Here is a 14,309-nt window from a genome sequence, read left to right on the forward strand (position 1 = left end):
TTTAGTTGTCATAGCTTATTAGCATCCTTTCATCTACAACAGTTCACAGCTTTCCTGCACCTCAAAACTTCCTAATTTTGGTATCCAGATTGCTTTTCTCCCCCCAAATTTAAAAAAAGTTTCCCCACGTTTAAATTCAGGCTACACATTTTGGCCAATAATATTCAATTTCATGGTCTATTCTTGATTTATATGCTGTTATTCATATCTCCTATCTCTGTGAAGAAGATTCATTCCTGTATGCTTTACTTCTAATTTCTCTCCTGGGAGCCTAGGATATGATGTGTTACCTCTGACTATATTTCTATAGTATACTACAGAACACTTAATATAGTATATTATATATACTAATATACTTGATATACTACATTCAGGAAATTCTTCTGGTAAATAAGGTTTCTCTGACTTTTCATCATTCCTTGATTTTATATTAGGTTGTTGGAATGTAGTTCCAGCTCAGCTAGTCAAGAATATATGATAAGAGTCATAATAATTTTAGTGAATGAAAAACTAATACTGGTTTGAAGACTTTAGTAAAACCATTCTCTTTGATGAATCATGTCTTCTTTGCTTTAATCATCTTTATTGGCTAAAAGGAGATTTCCATATTGAAATACTAAACTGGGCAATTTGAAATATTTTATTTGTGATGAAAGAGTATGATTTCTCTTTTTAGAGGGTATTGTTTTCATGTTAGAAGTTACCTATGATGGAAAAAACTTTGTTAACATCTACATTTAGTAAACATTTGTGTTATTTTTTGGACAACTTAAATTCTACTAATTTGTAAGCAAAAAGTAATCTGGAAAAGATGCTCAGCGATTAGGGCAATACAAAAAGAGCTATGCTTTTGAACACAGAATCAACTAAAACTGAATGAGAACATCCTTGCAGATAAATTGTAAATTTAACAGATGCAGAAAATTCCATTTACATTTCCCTCAACTCACATCTATTCCTATTCTATAAATTATTCTTCTAAGTTCAGAAGTGTCCCTGTTCCCTTCCAAAGTGAATTTCTATATTTGGTCTGAGCCTTTCTTGATTCATGATGTCCTTTCTGCACTATTTCTCTTATACCTATCAAGCATCTTTATTTTTACATCTCCAATGTTTCGTGTTTTTTTTTTTTTCCCTCTGTCTCCTAACAGACATAGATTTCTCCTCCATGAATAAAATTGTCAATACTCACTTGAATGTCTATCAATTTTACTCTCTTGTTTCACTGTCAAATTTTTCCAACAAGTGGTCTATGTTTAGTCATTTTTTTCCCCAAAATGTTCGCCTTTGGCAATCCAGTATCTGTTTCCACTATTCTTCTGAAATGTCTCCAAGGTAACCAAAGGATACGTTTCATGAAATCAAGTGGTCTGGTTTTAGTCTTCCTCCTCTTGACTTCTGCATAATATTTTCCACTTTCATGTAGTAAGAATAAATTTTCAGCCCTCATTTTTTTTTTTTTTTTTGTGGTACGCGGGCCTCTCACTGTTGTGGCCTCTCCCGTTGCGGAGCACAGGCTCCGGACGCGCAGGCTCAGCGGCCATGGCTCACGGGCCCAGCCGCTCCGCGGCATGTGGGATCTTCCCAGACCGGGGCACGAACCCGCGTCCCCTGCATCGGCAGGCGGACTCTCAACCACTGCGCCACCAGGGAAGCCCTCATTTTTAACATCTAAGTTATTTTTCTATTTTAATTCAACTTTATAGAAAGACAGTTTACATAAAATACAATTTGACAATTTTGAATGTCCACTTCTTTGAGTAAAGACAAATTTATACATCTATTTAGCCACCAGTACAACCTGCTCCCCGCAAATTTCCTTTGTGCCTATTCCTACTCAGTCTTCTCTGCATCCCTAACCCCAGACAACCACTGCGTTCTACACAAAAGATTTCTTCTGCGCCAGTGTTTTGTAAAAATGAAATCATACGATACGAACTCGTTTAAGCCAGGCTTCTCTTGCATGATATTTCTGAAATTCATGCATTTTGCTATGAGTATCAGTAGTTTTACTTTTTTTTTTTAATTTCCGAGCAGTAATCTATAATATGGACATACAAGCATTTGCTTACCCATTTTTTTAATGAATATAATTTTTCTATTTCTATTTATTATGAATTTTTGTATGAAAATTTATATCTTTATGTGGACATATGTGTGTTTTACTTGAATGATAACTGTAGTGGAATTCCTGGATCAAATTTTACGTGACTGTTGATAAAACATTGCCAAACTGTTTTTCAAAGTTGTACCCTTTTATATTCTGAATCAGCAATGCACGAGATCCTTAGGATTTTCTACATACGTGATAATTTCAACTGCAATTAAAAACAGTTTTACTTCCACCTCTCCAAATCTGTATGTCTATTATTTTTACTCCTTGCCTTACTGTACTACTTAAGATCATACAGTAAAATGTTGAGTTAAAGTGGTGAGAGGCAAAATCCTTCCCTTATTCCCAATTTCACTTGGTTTTTCACTAAGTATAACATTAGTTTCAGTTTTTCATAAACACCAATTTTAGGTTAGGTTTGTTCCCTTTGGGACCTATTTTTCTCAGAGATTTTATCATGAATGGGTATTGAATTTTAATAAATGTTTTTCCTGCATCAATTGAAAATGAAAAAAATATTTCATATATACCCCTATATTAACTATTTCTTACATTCTCCTTTGTGTGTATCTAAGTTTCCAACTGGTATCATTAACCCTCTGCTTGAAAAAATTTACTCATTGCTGTGTTGGCAATGAATTTTAACATCTTTTGTTGTGTGAAAAAGTCTTTATTTCTCCTTCATTTTTGAGGAATATTTTCACTGGACAAAGAATTTCAGGTTGGAAGTCTTTTCTATCAACACTTGAAAGATGTTCCATTATTTTCTGGTTTGCAATAATTTCTGACTAAATGCTGATGATAATTTTATTTTTGCAACTCATGTTTTTTTTCTGACAGTGATTTCAACATTTTAATTTTAAATTATTATAGGTTAAAACTGACTTTTTTACTTTGCGTGTAAATTTCTATGAGATTTAATACATGTATTGATCCATGTATCACCATCATCCCAAGAAATCCTTTGAAAAATTCCTTTACAGTGATACCCTTTCCCACACATAAACCCTGACCACCACTGATCTGTATGGAGAATGTTCAAAAAATAAAAAGGAAACATAATGTACACAACCCTTGGGATGAGTTTTTCTTCCACACAATAATTTTGATGAGATTCATCCAAGCAGTAAGGTTTATCAGTAGTTTGTTCCTTTTTTCTTCTGTTTGAATGCACCAGAGTCCCTTTATTCTTTTACTCATTGAAAAACATTTGAATTTCTCCAGCTTCTGGCTATCACAAATAAAGCTGCTATGAACATTCATGTATAAGTTTCTATGTGAAGGTAAGTTTTCATTTTCTCTAGGGAAAATTTCAAGGAACGGGATTACTGGGTCATATGATAAGTGACTGTTTAACTTAATAAGAAACTTCCAAACCATTTTCCTCAGTGACTGCCACTTTGCATTCTCAAAGCCATGGGTGAGAGTGCCAGTTGCTCCAAATTCTCCCCAGCACTTGGCATTGGGTGGGCCAAAAACAGCCTTCAGTTTAAGTAAAACGACACATTTTTCATTTTCACCAAGAACTTTATTGAATAACATATTCACCTTTTTGTTCCACTACCTTCTGCCATTTTTCAGACAACTTCATAATTCCATCTTCCCAAAACTTTTTTATTTTTTTGAGCAAAGAACTGTTCCATGTGCCTTTTACAGTCTTCAGGGAAATGAAATTTTTTTCTATTACGAGAATTTTGTAAAGACCGAGATAAATAGAAATCCGAAGGTGCAATGTCTGGTGAATGCGGTGGATGAATCAGAACTTCCCAGCCAAGCTATAACAGTTTTTGCCCGGTCATCAGAGAAACACATGGTCTTGCATTATCCTGATGGAAGATTATACATTTTCTGTTGACTATTTCTGGACGCTTTTCATTGAATGCAGTGCCACTTTCAGTTAGTCGAATCCAGAGCAGGACTTGGAATTAATCGTTTGGGTTTTCGGAAAGAGCTCGTAATAGAGGGCTCCCTTCCAATCCCACCATATACACAACATCACCTTCTTTGGATGAGGACCAGCCTTTGGTGTGGTTGGTGGTGGTTCATTTCGCTTGCTGCATGATCTCTTCTGTTCCACATTATTGTACAGTATCCACTTTTCATCGCCCTTCACAATTTGTTTTAAAAACGGAACGTTTTCATTACGTTTCAGTAGAGAATCGCATGCGGAAATGTGGTCAAGAAGGTTTTTTTTGCTTAACTTACGTGGAACCCAAACATCAAAGCAATTCACATAACCAAGCTGGTGCAAATGATCTTCAACGCTTGATTTGGATATTTTGAGTATGTTGGCTATCTCCCAGGTGGTATAACGTTGATTGTTCTCAATCACTGTTTCGATTGGATAGCTATCAACTTCAACTGGTCTACCCGACCGTGGCGCATCGTCCAGTGAGAAACCTCCAGCATGAAACTTTGCAAACCACTTTTGACACATTTGATCAGTCACAGTACCTTCTCTACACACTGCATAAATCTTTTTGTGCATTTCAGTTGTGTTTTTACCTTTCTTGAAATAATAAAGCATAATACGCCAAATATACTGCTTTTTTTCTTCCATCTTCAATATTAAAATGGCTACCCAAAACTTCACCAATTTTGATAGGTCTCTTTGTAAATGCACACTGACATGACAGCTGCCACATACAATCTAACAAAATTGTTTTGAATGAATTAAAGAAAACTAAGTGCTACTAGAGCCATCTTACGGAAGAAAATGAACAAACCTTTGGGCCCACACAATATTATCAGTATTTTTTACTTTAGTCATTGTCATATGTTTGTAGTGTTGTGTCATCCTGGTTTTAATTTGCATTTACCTTCTGATAATGTCGACTATCTTTTTATGAACTTATTTGGCATCCTAATGTGATCTTTTGTGAAGTATCTGTTCAAGACATTTTTAAATGAGTTGTTGGTTTGCTTAATGTTATTGACTACTTTTTGAAATTTTCTCTTGAAACCTGGTTTTGAACAGTTTAATTATGATGTTCCATGGAATTATTTTCTTTGTGTCCATCCCACTTGAGGTTAGTTGAATTTCTTGGATCTTAGGATTAATAGTTTTCAAATTATTTGGCTATACACATACACACATATCGTCTCAACCTCCTTCATCTTGGACTCCAATCCCATGCATGTTAAACTGCTTGAGGAGTAGCCCTTGTTACTGACTCTCCTTTCCCATTTCCAGGCTGCCTCAACTCTGTCTGTATTTCATTTCCTGACTTTGAGACTATCTTCTGTATCCCCATGATAATTAAGTTATCTCTAATGTTCTTGTGAGTTCTCAACCAAACACAAGTAATGCTCATGGAACATAGCAGTGATATTCAGAGCCACTCTGTGCGGTGGTGGAACAAGGTAAAGGGCACTAAGGCTAAGACACACACACACATGGCCCTCACCCCCAACACACACACACAAACATCTTCTCTTCTAATTAACTTGGGTCTGCTTCTTTATTACTATGGCAACTCTAGGCTCATGGTATTTCCAAGACCTCCTGAATAACAATTATCAAGATCTAACGTCAGCACTGGATCTACAACGGGACCTTCTTCCTTAAATCTGAACTCTAAAATAGGCTCCTCTCAACTCTTTAAGAGAAGCCCAACGGCTCCTCTGAAGTGCATCCTCCATTGTTGCTTAAGCCAAATAAATAAAGCAATTTTGTTTTGTTTTAAATTAATGATAATGATCATTTATTCAAAAAGATGAGAGGGACTGGTGGGTGATGATTATATACAACCTCTATAAATTGACAAGGATTAAAACAATGGTGTACTCATGTAATAATAGAGCAGTGAAACAGATTTAAAAGTTCGGTAACCAACCCATTAGTATAACTATAACAATTTTGGACCAAAGGTTGTTTTGCATTTTTTTTTTTTTTTTCTTTTTTGCGGTACGCGGGCCTCTCACTGTTGTGGCCTCTCCCATTGCGGAGCACAGGCTCCGGATGCGCAGGCTCAGCGGCTATGGCTCACGGGCCCAGCCGCTCCGCGGCATGCGGGATCTTCCCAGACCGGGGCACGAACCCGCGTTCCCTGCATTGGCAGGCGGACTCTCAACCACTGCGCTACCAGGGAAGCCCCTGTTTTGCCATCTTAAGCTGGTAGATTTTGATACTTGCATTATATACTCTAATTTGTACACATTAGTTTGCACATTGAAAAGCTAGAATTTTCTTAGAAAAAGTTCACTAAGCTCCCCAAAACTATCATCTTAAAAAATACTAATTATTGCCAAGGGGAAGACATACACACACACACACACACACACACACACACAAAAGCTATGCAAAAATAGCTACTGTTAATGAGTGAACTTAAAAGGTATGAACAACACTGATTACTATAGAATCATACAATAATAAATTTAACACAGGTTGACTAATAAAATTATAGACAAATTAAGAAAAGGAAAGGACATTATTTTAGCATGTGTTTTAAAGGACACAGACAGTATAAACTACCAATAATTAATTATTCTATAAGAAAAGATTTAAATGGATACACATGTGAATCAAGAAAAACTGAATATAAAACAACAAAGATTCAATTCAAACATATTTTATGATTACTTGAAATCAGGAGTAATTGTCTTCTCTTTTCATAAGACATTAAAATATCTTCAGTTACCTAAATCCAGTTTTGTTCCTACCATACCTATACATATGACGAAATCAAAAGCATTGAGATTTATTCATCAGAAGCACTATTTCTGAACAGAAATATTCAATAACTAAAGATATTTTTATCATGTTACTCTCCTGAGCTCTTCACAATAGTCTGACAGTTTTTCTTCTCAGAGGAGAGAGGAATGGTGTGTCAAATTATGGAAAGAAGGGAAATGGAGGAGAGGGAAAAAGAAAGAATGATCAAGAGTACATGTTCAAGAATGAGAACATGACAGGATATGTATTTCCATAGTCTGGGGCAGAGAGCAAGAATGGACCTTGGGTGAGTATAGGATCCAAGGCATGGGTGTGGATGATTGATCAATATTAGGAATTCTCACCACAGAACACAAAAGTTTTATCTACCTTCCCTTACTTTCAAAACTTACCTCTACCAAACATTATCAGTAACACAAATAATGTTGTATTCAAGTACAAGGAAAAAAATACTCAATATTATGTACCGGAATCTAAGTTAGGCAATGTTAATAAAACCAATAAAATACTTCCTATTTACAAGTGAAAAATAATTTTATTAATATTGTATAAATAAAATGGCACAGGAGCACAGAAGAGAAGGCATTAATTTGGCATAAGGAACCTGAAGCAGAACTCAAAGGATGAGAATAATTTGGGGGAAAGAAAAAAGGAAAAAGATCCAATGCAGAAGGAAGGGTTGTACAAAAACAAAGCAATGTGACAATGTGTAACTTATTGAATGTTAAAGGAATGTCCTCTATAGTAAGAGGACAGAGACTAGTTGAGTCTGAAAAGGAAGGTTATGACTAAATGGTGAGGATACCTAATGCTGTTCTGGAATACAGCAGAGGATTCTAGAGTTTTTGATTGTATGGCCTAGCAGAAATTTGGAGGACCATATCTTAAGGTTGTCAACTTTCTATTGTGCCAAGTAATGGCATTTTCAAAACGAAACTCAAAACTTAAAAATCTACCATTTGCTATCATCATTTTATTAAGAAAAATCACTTTAACACAAAAGAAGAGTATGAACATTACACCAACATAGTTTTAAAAATAGGATATTTAATTAAATTCTTTGGATTCAGAAAAGTGACAAAGTAAAATTGTATTCTATCAAGGGAACACAAAGTGAATTCTTAATATATAACTTGGTCTAACGTTTCCTTTTTAGCACAGTCACCTTTATAAAAATCCAAGAGGATTATTCTTAATGCTGCTTCAACTCAATTCAGAGTATTTGAGGTAAACTTAGGGAAGCCCAAGAAAAATAGCTCTCAATTACAGGCTATTTCTCCTACCTTCTCTCTGCAGGGCTGGGAAGAAATAAGAAACAGTCCAGATGTCTGGCCACGGAAAATTCTGGAAAGGGGGCTACATGTATGGGGTTCTGACTGACCAACATACAGCAGTTAAAAAGTCATCTGACAGTAATTCCTTAGAACTCAAAATTGTCACAAGCTCATTTAGGAACCAATAATATAAGTTTTATATAACTTCAAATAATTCCTTCTTTGCTTTGGCTGCTGGAAAACAGTGCTGAATTTGCATCCCAATTCTAATAACAGTACAGGATCCATTACTAACACTACTATATTACTAACTTTATTCCATGTTTATTTTTGCATGTATTTGTTCACTATTTATGAATTTCTTTGGTAAATTTGTCAGTTAATTTCTGGAAAAGATATACATAAATACTGAAAAAATTAAAAGACTTTTAGGGAATGAGGAAACATTTGAGATTTAATTTTTTAATGATGTTTATTGAATTTTTTTTCTTATTATAAAGGTAACACATGTTATAGGGTCATTACACTATTCTCTTGACCTAGGACACTCTTCTAGTAAGCTGTATGGCTCACCTCCTTTAAGTCTTTGCTGAGATGTAACTTTTACTACTGGCTTATTTAAAATTAATCACCTCTTTAAAACTGCAACCTAACCCTGACACTTCTATAATCCCAATCCCCTGTGTTGTACTTATCCTTTTACATAACACTTACCACCTCATATGCTATATAATTTAATTACTTATTTTGCTCAGTATTTATTTATGTTCTCTCTTTGATAGAATATAAGGTGACCAAGACAGGGATCTTTGTTATTTACTAATATATTCCAAGTATCTAATAGCACTTGGCCTAGAGCAAGAACACTGTATTAAGAAAAAAATGAATAGCCCTCCATGTGTCATTATTCTAAGAGCTTTATAGGCATTATATAATTTAATCCTTACAAGAACCCTGGGAGGGAGGTGTTATCATTGACTACATCTTATAGAAAGCAACTAAGCTACAAAATGGCTACGTAACTCACAAAGGTCATACAGCTAAGAAAGCAGTGAAACAAGGGTTTAAATTCAGGTTATTAACTATTATTGTTTCCCCTAATAGAAACAGATTGTGTAAAAGCAGTTGAGACAATGACAGAACAGGTAAGGAAAACTTCCACAGTAAATAGGAAGTAAAAAGCAAATATGTGTGTGTGTGTGTGTGTGTGTGTGAGTGTGAGTGTATGTATGTTTGCAAATATATAAACATATATATAAATATATATATACCTGCTAAATTCAAGGAATAGCACCTAAAGCCATTATTCATGTACAGGATCATCTAGATATTGATTACCCCTTTCTGAAGCTCATGAATATTTATAGAACAAAACTTCTGTTTAAAGAAGTAAGGCTTCAGACAACCATATTTTTCAAAGCTCCTAATACAGATGCTTATATTAAATCTTCCCAACAGTTAATTATCTTCTTTGCCTCCTCACTCCATTTAAGCTGCTGACGAGTAGATAACAGCTTCATCAATTCCCAGTTAAGTATTTCTTTACATTTTCTCAGTTAAGGATCCTCATATTACACATGGTATGTGTGAATAAGAAAAGTCACTTGAAGCATCACTTTAAGAGTTAGAAGGGGATTTTAGAGATCATTGCTTAGTAAACATGCCACCCTAATGAAGGATATACAGCAGCCCTAATAGATTGGGATTATAAGGGCCAGAGCCTCCCATTCCAACACTTTTTCAAAGTTCTTCATTCTGTTATTAGCATTGACTGTGCAAACATGCTACTTTTTTTTTTTTAATGAATAAGGAGAAAGCATACATGAATATCTTACTAGAATTTGTGGAAGCAATGTCTTTATATTCTTCTGTCAATAAATATTCCTCTAGTAGCACAAGTTATGCCATGATTAATAGATACATTGTAGGAAACTAAAATAATTAGAATAGAGAGAGAAATCATACCTTCTATCAATAGCTCTTGTCCATGACTGCCAAGAAGTGTACGAGATAGGAATGGGGCAAAGTCTACAAAAATTTCACGAAGAAGAGGAGCAACTTTTTCTAAAGCTCTTTCAAGTTTTGCAGTGATGCTGTTGAAATTAAGACATAAAGACTAGTAAATATGGTTCAATACAAAAAGTCAAATAAACTTTACTTCTAAATTAAAACCTTTAAAATTATAAAAGTCCAATTCTAACCCACTGAATAATAACAGCTTCATGTAGAAGGGACACTGTAGAGTTTCACATCAGTCATAAGGCTACTCAAAAGACTGTTGCTAAATCAGAATGATTATACTGTGAAAAGGAATCAGGATCCTGTCACCCACAAGGGCCACAGATTCTGTCCATAACTCTAGGAGCTTCAAGAAAAGAAGTTCCTGTATGGCTTCGTCTATCCTTCTTTCCACCAAAGAAAGCTGTTTCAAATACATACTACACGGGTCACTGTGAAAGTTACAAAGAATGAGCTCTTGTTCTCAAGAGTTCCCTGAAAATTTCCTGAAAAGCAGGACAAATAAGGGGATAACTGAATTCAGTATGATACAGGTGAATTGCTTTGCCAAAGTAGGCGTTTTCTATTTCATAAGCCCACTTACTTTTTATTTACCAATCATTGTATCATTCATTATTTATATTGCTGGCTATTAAATTTCAAGTTATATGACTTTATATAAGCACTATCTGACATTCTTGAAAGTACCTTGAGCAAGATATGTAAAAGTAAAAACACAGATAAAGAAAATAATTCTGCTCAAATAAATAATTTGGTAACATCCAACTGTCTCTCTTACAAGTAAGTGCTTTAGAGTAAGACTACTTGAACTGGAATGCTGGCTCCATCGTATGCTACCTAGGTGACCTTGGGACATTAGACTTCCTATGTCTGCAAAATGAAGATGGTAACAGTACCTACCAGGTGAAGGTTAATGAGCTAAGGCATGTAAAGTGCATAGAAAAGTGCTTGGCACATAGTGGGAGGTCAACAATGATAGCTCTTGTAACTGCTACTTTGAATAGAACACACTTGTATTTAATCTTACAAAATGTGACTCTGATATATTTGAACCAAAACAAAATCAATATAATAATCTTAGATGAGCACATATTCTTCTACACAGAAGACATGTACAGTAAGGAATTAAACAATACTTTACAGTAATAAAAGTTCTGCCACAATGCTAAGCAACATTTTTGTTATGTATGAGGAAAACATAAATGACAAAAAGGTAATTAATCACAGAATAATTTGCAATGTGTTATTAATATTTAAAACTGAACTATTCCATCTTTTTTTAAGTGAATAGCGAGGGATTAGGGAATAATCTAGGATGCTCTTTCCTAACTTGGAAAGAGCATGATCTGAATCCTTTGTGTACACAAAGCCTCATCATTAACACTTCAATTTAAGTTTACTTCCTCTTATTTGGGTCAACAGCTTTAGAGAAAGAACTCAGAGGAAACTCAGGTTTAGTAACTTCCACAAACACTTAAAGAGAATATTCTGGAGGAACAACTTTAAGCAAGAAAAAAGGACCTGGGTGGGGCTTTGCAGACTTGCTGAAGACAAAGAGTTTTCAATATTCTCCCCTACTCTGTTACTCCTGGAGCAAACACCTACATTAAGGCAGTGGTTCTCAATCTTTGGTGTAGGTTGGAATCACCTGCAAGGCCTGTTTAAACCCAAACTGCTAGGGCCCCAGCCTTAGAGGTTCAGCAGGTTTGGGTGTACCGACACAGTTTGCACTTCTAAAAGATTCTCAGGTGGCCTGATACTGCTTATCCAGGAAACACGTTTTGAGAAAAACTGTTTCAATGAAAGTACTTACTATTATTAAGTTGTAATAAAACAGCTAGGAAAGGAAGGACTACCTGAAGTCACAGAATAATCATCATAATAATGAGTTAGCTCTGAATTTTAGAGAATATAGACAGAACTTCTTTTTTAGATCCATTATTTCATTCATTCTTTCTAATCTCCAGGATCATGTCTGATGAAGCTTCTCAGCTAAAGTAATCCTCTCTACCAAGGAAAGGTAAGTAAGAATGGTAAAAGAGAACCTATGAAGAGGAGAAAAATCTAGATATAATTACTACTGTTTTTGCACCTGAATTCTGAGTGAAGCATGAATATTTATTTTTACTTAAGATTAACTGAGTAAAATTACTTTAGAAACATTCTAGATTTATAGAGGTTCACATCAGAGTTATACTATTGGATCATAATATACTACTATCTAATTGAAGTCAGAAACATTTTCCCTAGTTTAAGATTTTTTTTGCATATTTTACAGGTTTCTGTATAATAATTTAGAGGCTTCAGAATTGCAAAAGTACTGTTCTTGGTGATTAAATTAAACATCAAATAGAAACTGATTAATCTACACAACTAATTACATGTGTGTATGTAAATGTGTACTAATTACCTTTACTTAAGGGTAATGGACAAAAAGATATTTCTCAGTGAGTGAATCCCTATAATAAGACTTTTTGCAGCTATTTTCTTACAAAATGTTAACAGAACATTAAATGATGCTTTTATAAATCATTCTGCAACCATAATTTAAATATTCTAATAAAGGGCAAAAAAATGTAACATTTTACCCAGCAAGAGATTAAAGGTTTTAAATACAGGAGATTATTATCAAATAATACTGCCAGATTTCTCTATCAAGCAAAAACAAAATATTCTAAGTGGAAAAGTTGCATCATCACTTTTTCATAGTGAAGAAAATGGACATATAGATTCGTCATAATGTGTTTTAAACATTGTGTAAAGTATGTTATCTTCATTCTTACACAATTTAAATTCTCAAAGGAAATGATATAAACATAAATTTTAGCTTTATACCCTCCCTCCTCTATCACCTGGCAGATAACCACCAATTACTAAAAAAAAATTTTTTAAAAGATATATTGTGCCTATATTGTTATTTCAATTATCATCTCAGATAAATACACAGTGTAAAACTATTTTTTCCCAATCCCAAGGCACATGAAAAATGTACCTGTTAACATGTTAAAAATTCTTTAAAATCTTAATAAGGGAGAACTCTTTGACTTTATAGCTTATAAAAATAAATAAATTATTCTTTCTTTTGAATGTAATTTTCATTTTAAAAGCGGAAGGAACCTATAGCTACCAGAAATAAAACAAGGTCCTTTGGCAAATTATTTTCTAAAACAACTAGCGTATTTTACTTAATTTAGGGAAAACACCAAGTACTAATTTTTCATTTGGAAGTTTTCATTTATTCAAAAAACATTCACTTAGTCTAAGACATTTTGTGCAGAGAAATAATACAAATGTAGACTTGATGGGGAATTTGCCCTACATAGTCTAGTGTGAGGGTTATAATCTTAATAATCTGTTTATAACTTCTTAATATTTTAGAACATTCTTGGGATCTAAATATAGAGTTTGTCAACTCTAGGCTGAAATGCATTCTCTTAAGCTACTCATTCCTCTCTCCTCACTTTATTCTTTTTCATTCTCTTCAGTCACACTAACTATGCTTATGATGCTATTTTGACTTTGGCTATTTTTCTTGATAGTAAGTACAAATTTTTTTAAGAAAGAGAATTACTGATTTCCATGAACACAATTATGGTTGCAACTTGGGAAATTTATCAACCACTCTAACAAAATGACCAATGATAGGAAAACTAAACACTCAAAGGATATAATAATGCTTTAGATGAATTTCTACAGCTCTAGTGCCTGGATTAAAACAATATGACTTAAAACACAAGAGTTTAGTTTAAAAAACACAATCATATATTGGTTTTTACCTATATTAAGGAAATCTCATTTAGAGGGGTTTACAGATTCTAAGTAATTTGTAGGAATAAAACTATAAATAATCCATTAGAGAAAAAATACATAAAAATCCATGGCTGCAACTATTATATATATACACATACATGAAAATTAAAGACACTATAGGAAACTGGAAGAGAATATTAACCCATAAAAAATCAAATGGAAATTCTACTACTTACACAAAAATTAAAATTAAGAATGCAGAAGATTAGAAACAGTTAAAAAGAGAAGTAGTAAAGTGGACTAAGGTTAAAAAGAAATACTAGAATAATGGAGAGAGAGAAATAGATAGATAGATGAGAAATACAGAAAATATCTAATATATGTGTAATTCAAGTCCCAGAGAAAGAATAGAATGATTCTGAAGCAATATTAGGAGAGGTAATGGCTAAGAATTTCCCATTAATATCTTTAAAGC

At 33.9% G+C, this 14,309-nt stretch overlaps 1 protein-coding gene across 1 annotated transcript in view; it reads right to left on the minus strand.

Annotated features, from left to right (window-relative positions):
• The window catches only part of NBEA (neurobeachin), a 620,750-nt gene that overhangs the window by 352,071 nt on the left and 254,370 nt on the right, over positions 1–14,309 (minus strand). Inside the window, exon 34 of the mRNA XM_022574654.2 lies at positions 10,031–10,158. Within this exon, the coding sequence (XP_022430362.2) occupies positions 10,031–10,158 (128 nt within the window). The remainder of the gene's footprint in view (positions 1–10,030; positions 10,159–14,309) is intronic.

Source organism: Delphinapterus leucas, chromosome 18 (assembly GCF_059928025.1).
Source record: "Delphinapterus leucas isolate spDelLeu-1000000601 "Yukka" chromosome 18, BTC_Dleu_Yukka2, whole genome shotgun sequence".
NCBI lineage: Eukaryota > Metazoa > Chordata > Mammalia > Artiodactyla > Monodontidae > Delphinapterus > Delphinapterus leucas.